This window comes from Sinocyclocheilus grahami, unplaced genomic scaffold, assembly GCF_001515645.1.
Source record: "Sinocyclocheilus grahami isolate Dianchi unplaced genomic scaffold, SAMN03320097.WGS_v1.1 scaffold82.1, whole genome shotgun sequence".
Taxonomy (NCBI): domain Eukaryota; kingdom Metazoa; phylum Chordata; class Actinopteri; order Cypriniformes; family Cyprinidae; genus Sinocyclocheilus; species Sinocyclocheilus grahami.
The window spans coordinates 1746519-1768227 of NW_015505261.1; the positions used below are offsets into that span (position 1 = coordinate 1746519).

A 21709-nucleotide genomic window follows, 5' to 3' on the forward strand; every position below is an offset into this window, starting at 1 on the left:
CCCCGATTTCCTGGGCTCCTCTCAACCAGTGTGTCTCGATCGACGCACTCAGGAGGCACTGCCCCCCTCGATATCAAGGGGTACTAAGAGGGTGTCGTCTGGCGAGCAGGATCCTCTCCGAGGAGTTGAATCCCTCGCTCCATGGGCTGTCTTCGTGGTAATGTTGAGCACTGCTCTCCTTTCAGGAAGGGTCACCTAGAATGGGAACAGTATTCCTCCGATGAGGAAAAACGGAGGTATAAGGCCTCTTTCATGAGAGGCTTGAGCCATGGTCACAAACCTAGATGTTAGTGTAGAAGAAACGCCACTTACTCTCTATCCACCACCAAGCACTGTGTGTCATTTTCCTTTGCAATGATATTAGCTGAGCGGACATCCTCACTGAAATAGAATTATAAGAAATATGTAATAATGTTGTGCCACTTTGGAGATACATATATATATATATAACAGTGACTGAAAAACATCCTGGAAAACATCCTCATTTGCTCTTTCCTCATTGAGAGCACTTCATCTGAGCTTTAAATTAATCTAAATCATTACAAATGAGTAAATATGAAAAGTGGCTCTCCTGCATCTAAGTGTGTGAGTGTCTCTGTGGTTATTTCAGCACTGAGTGTGCTCTTCAACAATGCTACAATGAAAATGAACATCTTTTCAGATGACTGACATTCCACCTCCCACATCCACGCCTACAAATATGCAATTCATCTTTTTTCCTGGCCTACAGGAAGTCCACAATCACAAAGGAGTCATTGTTGGTTGTGTTCACTATTGTTAAAAGCACTGCAAAAAACTGTCTACAAACCTTATGAGAGCCTTTTCCCCAAAGTAATCACCCACAACAAGAGTCTTAATCTCTTGTGGTTCGGAAAAGCCTTCTGTAGTCTGTGTTACCAACACCTGTGAAAAAACCACACAAAAAAATCTTACTGTACATCCTTATTGACTGACTAATTTCACCGTCATCACAACTGTAACTGTCCCACTCATCAGAAAGCTCCCTACCATCATATAGACAAGCCAGGCTTTTCTAAAAGTATGGATTGGCACCTCAATTTCTAATGAAAAAGTAGCAGTTTACCAATGAAGCATGTCGTCTGAGTGGGACTCAGAATAATGCGTCTAAAGTCTCTTATCCAATTAACATCAATCTTGGCTATATTACAGTCTATGGTACAGGTTTCTGCCACAGACTACCATTGATGCTCACTCCTAGAGAAATATTCATGTAGGCAAAGCAGACTGCAGTCTGAACAGATAGTCTGAAATGGTACAAAAATATTTGAAGGATTACATATAAATGTAGGGCACAACAGGGCTAAAGGCACACCAGGTGGAGCATTTGATATTATTCTCCTCCAAACCACTAGATGGAACAAAAACGTACGATGGCTGATACTTGATGCAATCACAGGAAGCAATGCATAGTTGATTCTGCGCTAATTTGATATAATATCTAACATTTTGAAAAACATTATAGATTTAAGTAGCAAATGGGAAACAATAACATTTACAAAAACTAGGGGTGTAACGCTTGGTAAGCAAGAGCTGCTTTGTTTACGTTTCGTATATCTGCGTATATTTCGTATATATCCTTGTTTCGGTTTCTCCTTTTGAATGACGAATATATACTGATAGCTGCTGATAAGATGTGCCTTTAGTGCTGTTGTACCCTTAATGCAGTAATACACACCTCTCCTTTAGCTATGATGAAGAAAGTATTTCCTTCCTCGCCCTCACGAATAATGTACTCCCCTTTGTCAAAATATTCCTACAAAAAGATTGAAACATTAATATGATCTGGTTATATTTCATGTTATATATAAACATGCATTACCAACAAATGACAGCATTGTAGACACAGTAAAATACTGCAAACTTACAACTTCAAGACAGTCAATGATTTTGGCAAGTTTCTCCTCTGGCAAATCTTTCAATAACGACACACTAAAGAACAATGTAACAATGTTTAATTAGCATTAAAGGAAAACAGCATGCAATCAAATCCATAAACATTATGTTGACAGGTGTACACAATCAACACATTTAATTCAACCCTTGAATCAACCAATATTATTTTAAGCTGCACTGATAGACATTAGTGACAGATCCACAATACCCATTGAAAAACACGATGCTGAATCCACATCAATCTAATCCAATGCTTTCAGAAAGGAATGTGCGTTGAAACAGCCAAGAAGAGACTTGTGTATTCATGTGTGTGTGTGAAGCTGATGACTGATAAAAGTGCACAAATGTTAGTGACATGAATGTACCTGCGCAGGAAGCTGAAGTACTCCTCATGTCTGGCCTGAGTGGATCTCATCATGATAGTCTGGAACGTTTGCCGGTCCAGAGCCCAGATGTGGGACTGAGTCACAGCTAATGAAACACAATCACCATCAGTTCCACTTCACAAATCTATGACTATGACACTAATCCAACATCTACAATAAAAGTGGGTCAACAATAATAGAGAAAAAGGTCATGTTGGCTATAACCCAATATGTTGCAGACTGCATCCAAATGTAATGTTTTGGACTTGCAGTGCTTATACAAAGTTCACAGGAGAACACTATTTTTAAAAAATGCACCCAACAGTTTTTATTTAACAGAAGCTAAATCAGCTCACTGAAAAGTAATAAATGCAGATTTAATTATGGTTCATTCAGGATAATGGGGCTATTTGTTTCCGTCATCTCAATGGCAAAAAAAAAATCCCAATTTACCTGAAGTCACCATATTCCAATCACAATGCAATTTATCAGCATCATTATCTACAGCAGCTTGTTATCCAGTATCACAGCAGCATTGTTACACAAACAGTCTACACTATAAACTACACTTCTTTTATATTTAGCCTGGTTTAATTCAGGATAATGGGGCCATTTGTTTCCGTCATCTCAATGGCAAAAAAAAAAATCCCAATTTACCTGAAGTCACCATATTCCAATCACAATGCAATTTATCAGCATCATTATCTACAGCAGCTTGTTATCCAGTATCACAGCAGCATTGTTACACAAACAGTCTACACTATAAACTACACTTCTTTTATATTTAGCCTGGTTTTCAAAGCAAAGTTTTATTAAAATGATCATTAAAATCACAAAATAAGATATTTCGAAGAGTTTCATATGCCCTTGTCTATACAGTGAAAGAAAATGGGGTCCTAAAGAACACTGGATTCCACTGACTATCATTGTATGTTAAATTAAAAAAGAATCAGATAGGTTTGGAATGACATGAAGGTGAGTAAGATGACAGAATTTATTTTATTTTTCCCTCATTTTGTTTAAACAGAAAAATACACCAGCCACATTACAAGTAACGCCAGCTATTTAATCAGATTACTTTTCCAAGTAACTAGTAAAGTAATGCATTACTTTTAAATTTACAATCTGAGTTACCCATTTATTCACCGACACCTTTTGCCATGTTGAGAGAAATTGGGAGTAAGTGCAGAGCCAGAGGCACTTCCTTCAGCCTGAGGCTTATTCATTTCACTTTTGCTGTGAAAAAGCTTTTACAGTTGCCAAAAAATATATAACTTTTGTGTTTTTTGTTATTAAAAATAACTAAGCAAGCCAAGCTCAGCTGACAAAAAGTAACGCAAAAGTAACATAATGCAGTACTTTCCATAAAAACTAAGTAACACAATTAGTTACTTTTTTTATGGAGTAACGCATTTTTTGTAATGCATTACATTTGAAAGTAACTTTCCCCAACACTGAGCAGAGGAACACACACACACACACACACACACACACACCTTTGACTGTGGCTGTTCTTTTACAGTTATAGAGAATGGCCAACTCTCCAAAAGCCGTCCCAGGACGCATCTGACCCAGGAGCTTTCCATTTTGGATGACCTCTAATAAACCCTCTGGACACAGAGAATCAAATGAGCTCCAATGGGCAGAACAGAGCAAAGTCCAGAACATTATTTCAACGTTATCATTGAAATATTTAGATTTGTAAAAACATGAAAGTATGAGGAGCAGGGAACAATAACATCTGGAGTTTACCAGCAAGCACGTAGAGGTAGTTCCCCGGCTCTCCCTCCTGAATAACCAGCTGCTCAGCAGCGTAGATTTTCTCGTACATGCAGTCCACCATCTCTCGAGTGTGCTGAGGCGCCAGCTTCTTCAGAAAGTCATTGTTCATGATGGCTTCATTGATCAGTTTCTTAGTGCTACAGGAAGAGGAGGAAAAACAGTTTGGAGAATGTAAAACCCCAAAACTTCCAAAGAACTGAAGCACATGTGGCTTTCTTGAAGTCTAGTTTCAAAGATTTTATCTATATATTTAGAAGTACATATGTAAATGCTTGTTTGGTTGCTATTTATATAAACATTTAGTTGGAACAAGGTCATAAGTGTTTGCGCAACTGAGTTTACTCTTAAAATATCCTTTTATAAGACACAAAGACACACTTTAATTAGATGAGGCTTTCTTCAAGGCATGGTTCATCAGTGCTGAGTGAAGTGGAGGTGGTGAATAATGAATGATTCTCCTGTCACAACACTTCAGACTGCCTTTAATACACTGCTGAATTAAAGATACCAGATCATCTTTATGGTACACCCTTCAAAGCAGGCGTTGTAAATCGCAATACAAGTTTATATATACCAAGTTAAATAAATAGTTAATTCAAAAATTGATTTCACTACTTAATCAAACAAAAGAAGAAATTTTTGAAGAATGTACGTTACTCTTTTTATATAATTACAGTTAATGGTAACCAGAGCTATCAAGCTCTAAAAGTGACAAAATATCTACATAAAATAGTTCATATGATGCTTCACTTTTCAAGTGTTCTGAAGTTCTGTGTGAGGAACAGACTGAAACTGAAATCAGTTTAAATAAAATAATTCAGACCTGGTGCACGAATGTCTAAAGATTACATGGCAACATATTTGAATTTCGAAAAACAATCAGTGAGAAATTAAGGAAATCTTATGAATTATTATATTAATGATTCCTGCACTTTATTAATTCAGTAACACTTTACAATACGGTGTCATTTGTTAACATTAGATAATGTATTGACTAACATGAACGAAAAATGAACAATTAATATATTACACTATTTATTAAACTTTGTTAATGTTAGTTAATAAAAATAGAGTTGTTCATCGTTTGTTCATGTTAGTTCATAGTGCATTAACTAATGTTAACAAACACAACTGCTGAAATTAACATGAACTAAGATTAATAAATGCTGTAGAAGTATTGTTCATTCTTAGTTAATGTTAACTACTGTAATGAACCTTATTGTAAAGTGTTACCAGTGTTACCATTAATTCTTATCAAATTTTGCCCAATTCCTCATTCAAAGCTATTTTATGACTTGGAATAAAGCACACAATTCATATTGGCTACTTTTGCAATATTAATACGTTTTTTTGAGTAATCACAATGAACTGGAAAAGAATAGCATGTAAATTTTTCACAAATTCTTCTTTCGTGTTCCACGAGTTTGAAATGATACATATAATGTATACATGTGCAAACATGTGTAATTAATTTTAATTCTTACTTCCTATGCATAACAAAACATACATTTTTCATTCTTTCTTTTGGAGGTCTAAAAATCCTCACTGTCGACACGTTTACATTTTGCATGTCCGTTTCAGACTATTTTTGGTCTTCAGTACTATACTACAGCTGATTCTCATTATCCCATCTGAAACAAGACAGTCTCGTCACTGCCCTAAAATGGATCTTATGAATGAATTAGTGCTGGAGATTTGCAGACTGCCATCAAGAGCATGTTTAATTAAAACAGTAATGATTCCTGTCCATGCATACAAATGGCCCACCCTTTGTGTTCTCTTGAGCCACTCCATCCCCTCCGGAGTGTGTTATGGTAATCCAGGCTTTCATGCCTACTCTGGGGTTGGAGACAGTACAAAGGCTTGGCTAAACCTTATTCCTGTCTCCACCTTCCAGGAGAGTCAGTACCCCAGTGACTCCATAATGAAACAAACAATCCAGTGGTGCAATCAGTGTCAGCGCACTCACCCGGAGTCTTTGCGGATGAGTTGTCTCTCTGTGGAGATGTGATGGACCCTGTGGTCATGACAGAAGTGCCTCGATGTGGGTTCGGCTGAAACGCCCTCCTTGGCCTTAAGGCGTCGATGCACCTCCACAGCCACTCTGTGGAAGCGCATGGAGCCCTGGTTGATGACGCTCAGCAGTCTGCGGCTGTGCCTCAGCGGTGCAGGCGGCGAGCGTCCGAGACTGTTATACCCGATGGCATCCTGGAGCTTATCGATCTGGGACACTTTTGCCTCTAATTCCCTTTGAAGGCTCTGTAAGCGCTTCTCCTGCGCACGGAGCTCCTGGTCCCTCCGTGCCAGCTCCTCCTCCAGATGGGTGATCCTCATCTTCAGGGGCTCCACAGACTCCCATACAGGAGCCTCTTTTATACCGGAGGCCAGGCAGGTCTCCTCTAGCCGAGGGGCTTTGATCGAACCGTTCCCCATGATCAGAGAGTGACTAGGAACCATAGAGAGGCCTTTAGGGCTTTTAAATGTGTTCACTGGTTGGCCACTGCAATCAGAAGATGAAATATCTAGACAGGGAATGTCCATTCAGTCTCATTATGAACGATAGACACAGTGCTGTTTGAAAGTTTGTGAACCCTTTAGAATTTTCTATATTTCTGCATAAATATGACTGAAAACATAATCAAAATTTCACAGTGTCACGATCTTGCTGTGCCAGGGAACAGGCAGGACAACGAGGATTCAGGATACAAGAACACTTTAATGAATACACGATAGGAGCACACGCACGGGGTAACATTCACATTGACATAGACAATAACCGACAAACTAGACTACAAGAGGCAGGAACTAATATAGGGCAGATAACGAGGGGCAGACAGGTGAGCACAATAGGGTGATTAACTGATAATGAGGACAGGAACAACCAAATAAGGACACAGAGGGAGAAACCATAATGGACAGTCCACAGGAGTGTGACACACACAAGTCCTGAAAATAGACAAAGAGAACCCAAACAAACAAAGTAGAGAAAAATATTTTCTTTGCCATTTATTTATTGAGAAAAATGATCCAGTGTTACATACCTGTGCGTTGCAAAAGTATGTGAATCTTTGCTTTCAGTATCTGGTGTGACCCCCTTTTGCAACAATAACTGCAGGTAAATGTTTCTTGTAACTGCTGATCGGCTTGTAGGAATTCTAGCCCAACTCTGTGATGTTGGTGGGTTTCCTCCTATGAGCTTCTTGCTTCAGCTCCTTCCACAACATTTTTAATTGGATTCAGGTACAGACTTTGATTCTGTCATTCCAAAACATGGACATTGTTCTTCTTTAACCATTCTTTGGTAAAACGACTTATGTTCTTGGGGTTGCTGTCTTGCTGCATGGCCCACTTTCTCTTGAGATTCAGTTCATGGACAGATGTCCTGACATTTTCCTTTAAAATTTGCTGGTATAATTCAGAATTCATTGTTCCAGCAATGATGGCAAGCTGTCCTGGCCCAGATGCAGCAAAACAGGCCCAAACCACGATACTACCACCACCATGTTTCACAGATGGGATGAGGTTCTTATGCTGGAATACAGTGTGTTATTTTCTTCAAACATAACACTCCTCATTTAAACCAAAAAGTTCTATTTTGGTCTCATCCGTCCACAAAACATTTCTCCAATAGCCCTCTGGCTTGTCCACATGATCTTTAGCAAACTGCAGACGGGCAGTGATTTTCTTTTTGGACAGCAGTGACTTTCTCCTTGCAACTCTACCATGCAAGGCATAGGTGTTCAGTGTTCTCCTGATGGTGGACTCATGAACATTAGCCAATGTGAGAAAGGCCTTTAGTTGCTTAGAAGTTACCCTGGGTTCCTTTGCAACCTTGTGGACTATTACCCGCCTTGCTTTTGGAGTTATCTTTGTTGGTGGACCACTTCTGGGGAGGGTAACAATGGTCTTGAATTTCCTCCATTTGTACATCTGTCTGACTGTGGATTTGTGGAGTCCAAACTCTTTAGAGATACTTTTGTAACCTTTTCCAACCTGATGAGCAACAACAACTATTTTTCTGAGGTCTTCAGAGATCTCCTTTGTTCATGCCATGATTCACTTCCACAAACATGCTCAGACTTTGATAGATCCCTGTTCTTTAAATAAAACAGGGGAGGCAATGACACCTGATATAGTCATTTCACTGAATGAAAACACCTCTGAACAGATGGACTCTTAATTTCACCTTCAAATTAACTGCTGATCCTAGAGATTCACATACTTTTGCACCGCACAGATATGTAACACTGGATAATTTTTCTCAATAAATAAATGAAAAAGAAAATATTTCGTCTCATTTGATTGATTGGGTTATCTTTGTCTATTTCCAGGACTTGTGTGAAAATCTGATTATGTTTGGCAGAAATATAGAAAATTCTAAAGGGTTCACAAACTTTCAAGCGGCACTGTGTGTTATTTTCGAAGATGTCAAAAAAAGTTTTAATCATGCTTCTAATTAAAATTGTATAAAATGTATTTGTAAAATGAAACATTACTAAATAACTATTTAAAATCATTCAAAATTATAAATACGTTTCCTTTAAAAATATGATGTATATATAGATACAGTCAAACCAAAATGTATTCAGACACCTTCAACATTTCTCACATTATTATAATTTAGAAAATGGTAATAAAATATGACAAGAACGAACAAATTCATCTTGATAATGTCAGATAACTTCGATAGAAAGGTATGTAATGAATTAGGTTGAATAGCTGTCAGCTGTTAAATTTAAGTACACAATTACACAATACCAATTTAGGTCAACCAATTACCAAGCAGTGCTTAATTTTGTTCAGTCTGTGGTGTAAAAAGGTTGCATTAGCAATTAAAAAAAAAAAAAAACACTTACGCAAAACATGGTCAGGTCAAAGTGTTTGTATTGCAAATATTTTTCCATTTTATTGGAATAATTTTTGTGTATAATATGTCACAGTTTACTTTATTTTGCTATCCTCACTTACATAAATGAAGTATAGTGTCCTGCACCCACTAGTAAAAAAATAAAATAAAAATAATGATATTTTTTTGTTTTACTGTATATATATATATATATATATAGACACACACACATGGCCAATAAACACATTTTAAGACCTTATCACACAAGACAGTTCAGACTACTGTTGTATTTTGTGGAATTATTCATTATTATTAATAACAATAATAATAATACAATATGTTCACACTATTATTGTCCAGGGAAAGTACAGCTACAGTTTTTAGTAAAGATAGTTTAATTAATGTTATAATTCATAAATTGTAACATTTAAAACACATCTGACAATAGAAACGTGAAAAAAAGACCAGTAACATAATTGACTATGAATAGCAGATAAATAACTCTTTGACCCGAGAAACTGAAATATTCCCATTCACCGAGACTTCGAGCATCAACATTTGATTAACAACTAGATTGCCATTTACGATTGTGAACTCTGTAGCCTCTTAAATTACGTACAATGGCGTAAATGATCTGCAAAATTGATATTAAACGCAGCAGACAGGCAAAATGTTGATTTGCAGGCTACTTACCACCTGTCAGTGTGTAATGCAGTTTCCACTGCTGGTTATTTGAGGATAATTCAGACGCGCGCTGCTCCACATTGGAGCGATCGATCGCTCTGAGCGGCGCAATCACAGCATGAGAGCTTGAGCGCTCACACTCATTCATTCTACTGACATCTAGCGGCGGAAGAGCAGCATTACACAGGAACGGATGAACCCTAAATCAACAAACAACACCGTCTCACAATTTATGATGCATATTTTGTTTTATGAACACATCACAAACATATTTAGATTTTTTTTTAAATCTAAGTCTCTGGATTTCTTTTTTCATGGTTTCCAGACTATTCCATATAACAGTATTGTGTCAAGACTCTCTGCAGAAATCTGCCTAAATTCTGATTTGTCATTTATTTAAAATCACAATTTGATTGTCAAACAGAACAGTTCAGTTATTTGTCTTTATTTCACTGGCTAATACAGGTTTGATGTCGTTTTTTAAAAAACAAACAAAAAGCAAAAAAAATAAAATCAACGAAAAATAAATAAAAAGTTTGTTCCATTATGAAGAAAGAGAGATCTTAACAAAACTTTAAATGATAATGTTGGTTTCTCTAGAAGCATATATTAAATCAACAATTGAATGAACTTTGACATATTTATTCAATGCTTGATTTTGAACATTTTAAAGAAGGGAAAAGATAAACCCTAAAGTCAACCTTTAGTCAAACAGAGCGTAACATGTTAGTCAGACTGCCACTTTAAATGTAAATGTATACAAGTAGGTGCATAATAACAATGCAAGTGGTTGCAATTTATCTTGCATTTGCACTTCCTGTACAAGCACAGAAATAAATGCCCTCTTATCCATTTTCAATTACATACAACAACAGTATTAAAGATATCACACAAAATGTTTGATAATATGTTTGTTCTCGGTATGAAACACACTTGATGAAAAATGTAAAGAAAAATGTGTTTGTGAGCAGCAGGTGAACAAAGTCTAAACTCCTTCTAAAAGACAGCAGTGCTCACGTGGGCAGTGATGCAGAGATCCAAATGATCCAAGAATAAACTGGCATCAAAAACTACAACTGACAAGTTTGGTTAATGTTCCTAGCTGAACTTGACAGCTGTTTTGAAAGTGTACTCCTCATTAAAGGTCAATTTATACTATGGTAAATAACTGACTATTCAAACATATGTATATATACATTACATAGATATCTTACAAAAGAAAAAAAGCTGTATCAAAAGATTATCTGGAGAGGTGAATATTTAAAGGAGTAGTTCACCCAAAAATGAAAGTTTTCTAAAAAACAAAAATGTACTCACTCTTAGGCCATCCAAGATGTAGAAGAGTTTGTTTCTTCTTTCTTGGAGAAATTTAGTAGCATTACATCACTTGCCCAGCAATGGATCCTCTGCAGTGAATGGGTGCCGTCAGAATGAGAGCCCAAAAAGATGATAAAACATCACAATAGCAACAATTAGGGAGTCATATTTTAGCTGGAAGCAAGTTAAAAAAAATGTTTTGTTACAAACACGCAGCTTTTCACTTTACAGGATCTTAATTGATGGACTGAAGTCTAATAGATTAGCCTACTTGTGAATTATTGTGATGTTTTTATCAGCTGTTTGGACTCTCATTCTGACGGCACCCATTCACTGCAGAGGATGCATTGCTGAGCAAGTGATGTAATGCTACATTTCTCCAAATCTGTTATTATGATGAAGTAACAAACTCGTTTACATCTTAGAAACTTACATTTTTGGGTGAACTACTGTATTCCTTTAAATGCTGTGTCGCAGATTTGAATCTAGTCAGGATATTTATATTGGAGTGACACGTTATTTGAAGAGTACACTGTTCAAAGGACAATACAAGATCACAATGTTTGTCAAAAGGGAAATGTGTAGAAAACGCCTGATGTACAGTACAAATATTATATTCTTGTTCAAAACATGGAAAAAGTCACACACACTTCAATGTGCAAAATTATACTGAGAAAAAAAGAAACGATGCCTTGTGTACAATAAAACGAAAAACACTTTACAACATGCCCTAAAGTAAAAAAAAAAAATCACCCAATGCTAATATAGTATAATGCATAAGATCAGATTCATCCTGTTTTTTGAGCATTGTAAATTTAGCATTATGTGAGTGGGTCCAGAATGAGTGATACACGTGCAACCAATTTGAGAATATAACAACTAAAAAGTATTTATCTTCTTTTTGGCAGTTATTATAATCTGAAATTTGTTGCAAATATGAATTATTCTGTACCTACTGACATAAAATAATGCATGTCTGTAAACATACAGACGTCAACACACTTAAAAATAAAGGTAACAGTTAAAGGGCTTTACAGCCGGACACCATAAATCAGCATGACTTACAGCCTAATGCCAATTCTTTAAAAAACAATTGATGCACTGATTATTTGTGATTTAAAGATCCTAGAACTCAATCAAGAGCTTTCTAAATCTTCAGAATATCATATAGTCAAGACCTCTGAACAGTGAAAATGTGCCCCGATAACCCACTGAAGAACCTTTATTTTTAAGAGTGTATCACTACGAAATGCAAATTTTTTTAACACACACAGTATATCATTCAACTTTAAGTCTTCAAAACAAATAAAAGTAGATTTTCACTAATTTATAATCCAATAATCAAATAAACACATTTTAGCATTATCATTTTTTTGTATTTAATTCAGATTACCATGAAAACAATAACCTATACTGATGAGAAAATAGGAGGCTTTAATGAGTTGAATGCAAACTCATTTAATTGAAATACTAATTATCTTGTTATCTGGATAACACCTTAATCTATTAAAATGGACATAATGGAAGATTTAATGAGACTCTACATTTACAGTGGGTTTATATACAACCAATCTTTTCTGAAACAGTCAAAGTATAATATAAGGAATGCTTGCATTAGGTTAAAAAAACATAGCTGCTGGTACATATGACACCACATCAAAAAGAAAATCCAGGTTACAATTTTAAAAGTGATTAAAGATTATTTTCCCTCACAAACCCTGTTATGGTTGATGTGGTGTTGTCATCCCATAGCATTACTGTATATTCTGTGATTCTGGTAATAATAATAACCAAAATTAGCTTTCGTGTCAAAAATGATTTTTTTCTCTACTCAGTTGTAGGCATAAACACTTCATATAAACAAATAGTTTATCTGAAATTCAAACGTGTGCTGAACCAATGATAAATTAAACGCCCAATGTGTCACTGCTGGTTTCAATTAGTTGCTTTAGCTGCCCCAATACAATCTGAAAAGTACAGCTGTTCTGTACGACTAGATTTACCCAAACAAACTGCAAAACAGTTATTTGAATTTCAAAGAGTTGGCAAAATATACAGATGGAGTCAGCATTGGCATCTATGTTTACAGCAGTGAAATGTTGCATGCATGTTGCAAACACCATCAGATGCCCAAGTTGCAATTTTTGAAAACATTGAGAGTTTCGAATTAGTTACGGTGATAGTCTTTCATGTTGACTTTGTTTTCAGCTGTACAACTTATTCTATTCTCACTTTTTAAAGTTAGACTATAACATTATGCTATGTACAAGCACAACATTATGTTGTATGAATGCACTGTAATATAGGTATGCATAATGCAAAGCAGGGCGGTTATGCACATCCATGTTAAAGGTGCAGTGTGTAAATTTTAGCAATCTAGTGGTGGGGTTGCGAATTGCAACCAACGGCTCAGTCCCCCGCTCACCCCTCCCTACAGTGGCCGATACAGGACTAAGATGTCCTCGATAAAGACAGCAGAGTGCAATGAGATTTCTTTACAAAGGTAAATTAAGGAATTATATTTACTTAATTATTTAATAAATCGATGTTATTGCGAATATTAATGTACTTGTTCATCAGTGTGTCAGTGTGTTATTCGCAAGAACAACAAAGTGACGAAACGCGCTGTGTAGAGCAGTTTGTCCGTTTAGGGCTACTGTAGAAACATGGTGGCGACTTCCATGTAAGGGGACCCGCGGTGTATGTAGATATAACCCACACTCCAGTCCAGTAGGTGGCGGTAAATGCACCTTTCAGTTGGTTTGCCAACCGCCAATAAAATTTAAAGAAGAAGATGTAGATATAAATAGCTCAATCTAAGGTAATGAAAACGTAACGGTTCATTAAGTAAGGTCTTTATACATCTCTGAAAACATAGTTATGTTTATTATATTGCATTTCTGTCAATAGATCGATGTAAATATTACACATTGCACCTTTAAATACTACTAATAAACGCGAGTAGGAGTGAAGTGTGAGGTTACATTCTACCTGCAACTCTCGACAGAAGGCAGTGATAGTTAGAATCAGGAATCATCAACGATTTTGTCTTTCTTTGGTTTGTCTGGAAACATAAGGACACTCAGACCACATCTGCATGTTCAACGAGCTGCGCTGGATCCTCTGATCACAAACATTATTTAACAACATCAGCAACAAGGAACGAAATGTGCTAAAATGTTTCTTTCACATAGTGAACAATATAAAAGAGAAAGCAAAAGGTGTCAAACTTGGAGAAAGGACAGGCTACTTTCTTGCATTATCGTCTTTTCTGTAGTCCAGTCTCACATCTGCCGCCCTCTGGAGCCCTTCAGTACTACAGGACGCTTATACAGGAAACGAAACCCTTCAAAGAGCCCCCAAACTCAAAGATCTCCCAAGATCTCTTCAAGTTTTTGTGTTGCTTATGAAGGAAATCGAACCAGAAGCTCGTGGATCTCACTGCAGGATTACTTCTTGGCGAGCTGGAACGGATTCTGACCCTTTTAATAAAAGAAACATACATATTTGTAGCGGGCATCTGCAGCAATGACATACGGAGAAGGCCTCACACAACATAACACAATCCCGAAACCCACTGATGCAGTTTTCACACTTTCGTCAGATGCATATCACAGTAACAAGCACAACTTCAGCATGTAAACATCCAGAGGGTGTTAATTTTTCTTAGTCTCTGTGTGAACGTCATGTCATAGCTATGCAAACAGAGTTAAAAATGAGAATCTTCTTAGGATATCAAATCAAAGAGAGAACATATGAATAAATAAGACGTGTTTGAAAACGTTTTGGCTTTTTACAGCCATTTATTATCTTATATTCCTCATGTTGACAGCATAGCTTCGACATTATTGTTGACATGTCTCAAAAGTACTTTGGCAGAGTAAAAGCATTAAGGCACATGTTAGTATGAGATATTACAGACAGATAAAATGTTTATAGACACGTGATTACAAACCATGCTTAACTTGATATTAAGTGGCAAAATGGAACCCGAATAGCTTGTCAATGTAAGCAGCAGCAATCCTACACAATCCACTTCAACACTGAATGAACATTAAACACATAAAACTATTTTAGCTAAGGGCCTTTTTATGACCCTGATAATTTTGTTGGGAATAAACATATTGTGACGTAAATGGCATGTCATGTGATTCTTCATTTTTACTTATGGATGAGGTAAAACGGGACATACACTACCATTCGAAAGTTTGGAGTCTGTAAGATTTTTGAAAGGAGTCACTTACTCTATGTTCACCAAGGCTGCATTTATTTAGTCAAAATACCTTAAAAACAGTAATATTGTGAAATATTTTCACAATTTAAAATAACTGTATAAGCATGTAATTTATTCCTGTGATCAAAGCTACATTTTCAGCATCATCACGGTCACATGATCCTTCAGAAATCATTCTAATTTGCAGATTTTCTGCTTAAAAAGTTACACTTTTGATCAGTTTAATGCATCCTTGCTTAAGTACTATTATCTAAAAAAAAAAAAAAGAATGACCCCAAACTTTTGAATGGTTGTGTTGATGCTTATTAACAAACACAGATATGTGCTTGACAGTGAGCAGCAATATGTACGAGATAAATTAAGACTAAATTCATTGCCTAAGTATGTAAATTACATTTATCGACTATGCTATTAAATTGCCAGAAATAAGAATAAACTGAGAAAAAATAGCTGCTCAAAGGGCAAGGTTTAGGCATATTTACATGAAACCCATCAAGGCAAAGCACTGCGTGTGGACTTAAGTCATTCTTTTCTTTACATAAAGCCATTTGCAATAATATATTTGGCAAAAAATGGCAGGTGAATATGGAGAAAACTCACTTAACAAGCCATGCAGTGCAAATGTTCATAATGTATGCACTGGAACTCATATAAAACAACTGACTTGATAATTCTACTGCATGTAGTATGGACTTTGAAATAAGTCATTTTAATGTTCAGTAAACATATGCAGTTACAGTGTAAGCTCATTAGGTGTGGTGTGAACATGTTAATCTCAGAGCAAAGGGTTTCCTCTTACACACAAGGCCAATTTGTAACTCCAGCCCCACTAATCAGTGCAGCGTGGTCCGACACAACACATTAAAACACCATGATACAATAAGTTAATAGGCACTTATCAGTTAACATAATGCACAAATATCATGCATATGCTGCCACATTATATTTCTTCCTCCATCAAAAAAAAAAAACATCTTGACATAATGTATAGGTACAGTATAAAGTCCATTACATAAACAACATTACCAGTAATAAAAATAAACATCTGTACAAAAGTCCTGCCAGGATTTTTATGGTTTGCTGTATTTTCCATCGATATAACAGATCAATGGCAAAAAAAGTACAAAAATAAATATTCTATTTACAATCACACACGGCACTCAGGAATTAATGTCACTGCAAAACAAGAGGCAAAAAGATTGAGTTATTTTCAAGCACACACCTTCCGAGCAAATGGAGGTATAGAGTTATTCTTAAAATGTTGAATCGACAGTAAATCTCAAATCATGTTCTAAACAACTGATCATAAAGTATCATATTAGCAGACTGAAAATGTTTAGTTCTATATTGAGTAATGCTCGAAATAATTTCTTAACCAATTTGTATTACATTATGATTACACATTCTAAACTTATTATAGATGACTGTTAATATATTCACTTTTAAATCTATACCTCCATATGACAAATTCAGCGCACGAGTTATCATAGTAAGGATGGTATGGCCACAATTATTTAAAAACCAAAATGTTGATATGATCAGCCAATAGAACTCACTTTATTCCAACACCCTGGTACTGGCAAACCATCATCACCCTAAAACAAAGAAGAGGAGTGGTGAAGAACGGTAAGAATTAGTCATTTTCTTGAGAAGGGAGACATAACCGTATCCGTGCGCGTATAGTATATATAATCCTTTCAAAAGTCACTTTCGAAACATACATTTCCATTTCATATAAAACAACTGACTTGATAATTCTACTGCATGTAGTATGGACTTTGAAATAAGTCATTTTAATGTTCAGTAAACATATGCAGTTACAGTGTAAGCTCATTAGGTGTGGTGTGAACATGTTAATCTCAGAGCAAAGGGTTTCCTCTTACACACAAGGCCAATTTGTAACTCCAGCCCCACTAATCAGTGCAGCGTGGTCCGACACAACACATTAAAACACCATGATACAATAAGTTAATAGGCACTTATCAGTTAACATAATGCACAAATATCATGCATATGCTGCCACATTATATTTCTTCCTCCATCAAAAAAAAAAAACATCTTGACATAATGTATAGGTACAGTATAAAGTCCATTACATAAACAACATTACCAGTAATAAAAATAAACATCTGTACAAAAGTCCTGCCAGGATTTTTATGGTTTGCTGTATTTTCCATCGATATAACAGATCAATGGCAAAAAAAGTACAAAAATAAATATTCTATTTACAATCACACACGGCACTCAGGAATTAATGTCACTGCAAAACAAGAGGCAAAAAGATTGAGTTATTTTCAAGCACACACCTTCCGAGCAAATGGAGGTATAGAGTTATTCTTAAAATGTTGAATCGACAGTAAATCTCAAATCATGTTCTAAACAACTGATCATAAAGTATCATATTAGCAGACTGAAAATGTTTAGTTCTATATTGAGTAATGCTCGAAATAATTTCTTAACCAATTTGTATTACATTATGATTACACATTCTAAACTTATTATAGATGACTGTTAATATATTCACTTTTAAATCTATACCTCCATATGACAAATTCAGCGCACGAGTTATCATAGTAAGGATGGTATGGCCACAATTATTTAAAAACCAAAATGTTGATATGATCAGCCAATAGAACTCACTTTATTCCAACACCCTGGTACTGGCAAACCATCATCACCCTAAAACAAAGAAGAGGAGTGGTGAAGAACGGTAAGAATTAGTCATTTTCTTGAGAAGGGAGACATAACCGTATCCGTGCGCGTATAGTATATATAATCCTTTCAAAAGTCACTTTCGAAACATACATTTCCATTTCCCCTCTGCAGTCAATCAATCAATAGATGGCTGTCCGTGCACACAAACATAAACACATAGTGGCAACTAAAATTATAATTGTATAATATTTTAAATTATAATTTTTTATAATTACAACATGCCCTAAAGTAAATAAAATCACCCAATGCTAATATAGTATAATGCATATCTATCCATCTACTGTATGTACTTGGATATTTCATTCAACTCAATTCAAAGTGTTCTCATTCTTGACAATTTAAATGGTGTCCATGAAAACAATGACCAGTCAAGATGCCTGCTTTTTGCAACAATGCATTTCCAGTAAACACTTTCTCTCATGCAGATATCTGTGGTGACCCATGGATGCTCCAATTTACTGGACTGAAACAGATGTGGTGAAATGTAGTGGAGGATTATTTAGACAAAATGTGGGTTAGTGTAAGAATATTGAATACAAAGATAAGTGAAATGAAAATGGAACGCATGCAGTCATGTTAAACATTAAAAAGGTTAACTAGTTTAGTAGCAACAATCCTATTTTACAAGTAGTCTAAATATTTTATCCACATTCAACAGAAATCTAGAAAGTTAAACCTTATTTATGTATTGATGAAAACAAACGGTTAGATTTGTATTATTTTATTATAGAAATCAATTAATTGTTTTGAAACATTTTTAAAATGGCTAAAAATTAAGGAAATAGTTTACTCACCCTCTGGCCATCCAAAATGTAGAGTTTGTCTCATCAAAACAGATTTGCAGAAATTCAGCATTACATCACTTGGTCACCAATGGATGCTCTGCAGTGAATGGGTGCCGTCAGAATGAGAGTCCAAACAGCTGGTAAAAACATCACAATAATCCACAAGTAATCCAGACCACTCCAGTCCATCAATTAATGTCTTGTGAAGTGAAGTCTGAGTGTTTGTAAGAAACAAATTCATCATTAAGAATTTTTAAAACTACAATATGAGTCCTCTATCCATAATATTGCTTTCGCCAGTGAAAAAGTTGTCTTGTCTGAATCAGAAGAGAAATATGCACAGATCAAGCATCGTTTACAAGGAAAAAACATTACAAAGCAGTTCTAAACAAATATGTCTGTGGATTTTGATGTGAGAGGACAACAGTGGATGGACTTTTTCACTGGAGGAAGTATTATTATAGATTTAAAGACTAGTATTGTAACCCGAAGCGATTGTTTAAAGTAAAAAAAACAAAACAGCTTTTCACTTCATAAGACATGAACTGATGGACTGGAGTGGTGTGGATTACTTATGGATTATTGTGATGTTTTTATCAGCTGTTTGGACTCTCATTCTGACGGCACCCATTCACTGCAGAGGATCCATTGGTGAACAAGTGATGCAATGCTACATTTCTCCAAATCTGTTCCCTTGAAAAAACAAACGTATCTACATCTTGGATGACCTTGGATGAAGTGTGAGTAAATTTTAATATTTAGGTGAACTATTCCTTTAGAGTTAATTATAGATATTAATACTGATGCATGCAAGAATTTTTCTTGCATGCAATTTGTAACTCTTCTCTCTCCATTCCTTAAACGGGCTATGCTGAAGCATTATGCAATTAGAAAGCATGACTGGTTCAGGAAGGCAGGAAGCATGCGGAATAAGGAAAGGGATAGACAGCAGCATACCACGGGACACGGGGCATCTAGCCCGTCCAGGCCTGGCAGCCCCGGTTCACCTTTCTCTCCTTTAAAGCCTCGGAAACCCTGTTCATGAAATCAATCATATAAACATCCTCTTGTCCAGCTACACTGGCCGCTCTGCTCCAGCGTCTGATTGGCCCAGAACACACTGGACCCGAGACTGACAGGAAGAGACCTGCTGCATCCACAGGGCTGGAAACTCACATAATTTAGTTACTGAACTAGGGGTTCCATCCTACTGTGTTCAGCAGAACCATATTCCTGTCAGTCTTACTCCTGTAAAGCAAACATCCCATTGAGAGTTCTGGTGCCTAGTCATTTTTAATTCAAATCCCCATCTATAATAGTTCTAATATAATGCGTGAGTAACATATGAGTCTCTATATTGTATATACGTTGTAATTCACAGACTTCGACCAGAACTCTTCTGGGCATCTGTTAGTGTTTATTACACAAAGACATAAGGAGGCGTGGCTTTCGGGAAGTCTCCTTTTGCCTTAGTGCTGCACGTTGAACGAAAGACATACCAAGGGACACGGGGCATCTAATCCCGGGGCTCCTTGGTCTCCCTTATCCCCTTTGGCCCCCCTGTTGCCTTTCTTGCCCCTCTCCCCCTGCAAACAACAGTGCATTCAAAAAAGTCAGACTTTAGTCCTCCTAGTCTACTATAGCAGTACTAGTAAGAAAAGCACCATCACTATGAATAACTGTAAGAGACTTTAGATGCTTTACAAGACATTCTGAGAGTAGCTGTGTTTCTGAATGGAGCTATGATGAGTAGTGGGATCATTTAAGGAGGGTAAGTGAAGGGGTTAAGGAGAAGGAGATCAGCCAGTGTGGTTAGTGTGCAGACTATCATTTACTTGATTTATTTAATGCACATTTATTTGGACAGTGTAAAGCGCTTTTCACAATACATATTTATACATTACAATTATTATTATTATTATAAGCCATATAAGTGACAGAATTTTAATATCACTTTGACTTTTTATTTGCAAAAAGTTTAAATGAGGGAAAAATACTAAAAGCACATTTATTAAACGTAATAACTGTTCAAAATAGAACAAGAATAGAATAAATAAGATTAAAGTTGACTGACTTATGTAAAGGTCATGTCCTTGGGATTCTATGTATTTATATATGTATTTAATTTTATTTGTCTCAATTATATATGCACTACAGTTCAAAAGATTTTGTTGGTAAGAAAGAAGTGTTTTGTCTCAAGGTTAAATCAATTTGATTAAAAACACAGTAAAACAGCAATATTGTGAAATATGATTGCTATTTATAATAACTGTTTCTGTTTTAATATATTTTAAAATGTAATTGGTTCCTGTGATGCAAAGTTGAATTTTCAGCACCATTCTTCAGTGTTACATGATCCTTCAGAAATAATTCTAATATGATTTCTTTATGGGTTTTTTTCAGGATGCTTTGAAGGATAGAAAGTTAAAATGAAATAGAATTAAATATTAATAAAAAAACAGAAATATTTGGTAACTTTATAAATGTTACTTTACTATAATTTATTTTTATTTAATGTGTCCTTGCTGAATAAAAGTATTAATTTATTTCAAAAGAAACAAAACTATATACTGACCCCAAACTTTTAAACAGATAAATGATAAATGCCTTCATGGCATTTATATTGTAGGGTCACTCCAACTAGAAATGCCTGAAAAGATTACTCAACATTTATTTTTTTTAGCCCAATATCTAAACCTTTGAATTCAGTGGCGTATTGGGTGATCACTTCTGAATGGAACAAACTATGTTTTTATCCCCCGATCTTGACATCAAATGTTGTCTCCAATAAATAGACAATCTGTGATTGATTCCATATAGAACTCTTGAGTCAATGAAATATAATTACAAAGGCTAATTTACAAAACTGAAGAGGCACTAAAACAGTTTAATCAACATCCCTATGCTTTACTACTAATTAAAACCAGATCTGCTTTTAGAGTGTTTCATGATTTATGCTCAAGTCTGCACGCGAATTGAAGGGTTCTTCAGAGGAAACTATTACATTTAAGCATTATAAGCCTTCCAAAGTGGGATCTATCCAAGCTAGGATACAGAGTTCTAACAT

At 35.8% G+C, this 21709-nt stretch overlaps 2 protein-coding genes across 19 annotated transcripts in view; both read right to left on the reverse strand.

The window, feature by feature from the left end:
• LOC107586507 (cGMP-dependent protein kinase 2) overlaps nucleotides 1-9679 on the reverse strand; it is a 21052-nt gene extending 11373 nt beyond the window's left edge. The window contains exons 1-9 of the mRNA XM_016273900.1: nucleotides 9601-9679; nucleotides 6031-6561; nucleotides 4032-4198; nucleotides 3776-3889; nucleotides 2280-2385; nucleotides 1887-1950; nucleotides 1697-1774; nucleotides 809-903; nucleotides 313-381 (exon numbers count right to left, since the gene is read on the reverse strand). Coding sequence (XP_016129386.1) covers nucleotides 313-381; nucleotides 809-903; nucleotides 1697-1774; nucleotides 1887-1950; nucleotides 2280-2385; nucleotides 3776-3889; nucleotides 4032-4198; nucleotides 6031-6518 — 1181 coding nt within the window. The 5' untranslated portion in view covers nucleotides 6519-6561; nucleotides 9601-9679. The remainder of the gene's footprint in view (nucleotides 1-312; nucleotides 382-808; nucleotides 904-1696; nucleotides 1775-1886; nucleotides 1951-2279; nucleotides 2386-3775; nucleotides 3890-4031; nucleotides 4199-6030; nucleotides 6562-9600) is intronic.
• A 7203-nt stretch (nucleotides 9680-16882) lies between these two features.
• The window catches only part of LOC107586491 (collagen alpha-1(XIII) chain-like), a 112372-nt gene continuing 107545 nt past the window's right edge, over nucleotides 16883-21709 (reverse strand). For all 18 annotated transcript variants that reach the window (XM_016273885.1, XM_016273884.1, XM_016273883.1 and 15 more), the window contains 3 exons: nucleotides 20142-20228; nucleotides 17783-17821; nucleotides 16883-17402 (listed from right to left, as the gene is read on the reverse strand). In XM_016273885.1, the coding sequence (XP_016129371.1) occupies nucleotides 17400-17402; nucleotides 17783-17821; nucleotides 20142-20228 (129 nt within the window). In that variant the 3' untranslated portion in view covers nucleotides 16883-17399. The remainder of the gene's footprint in view (nucleotides 17403-17782; nucleotides 17822-20141; nucleotides 20229-21709) is intronic.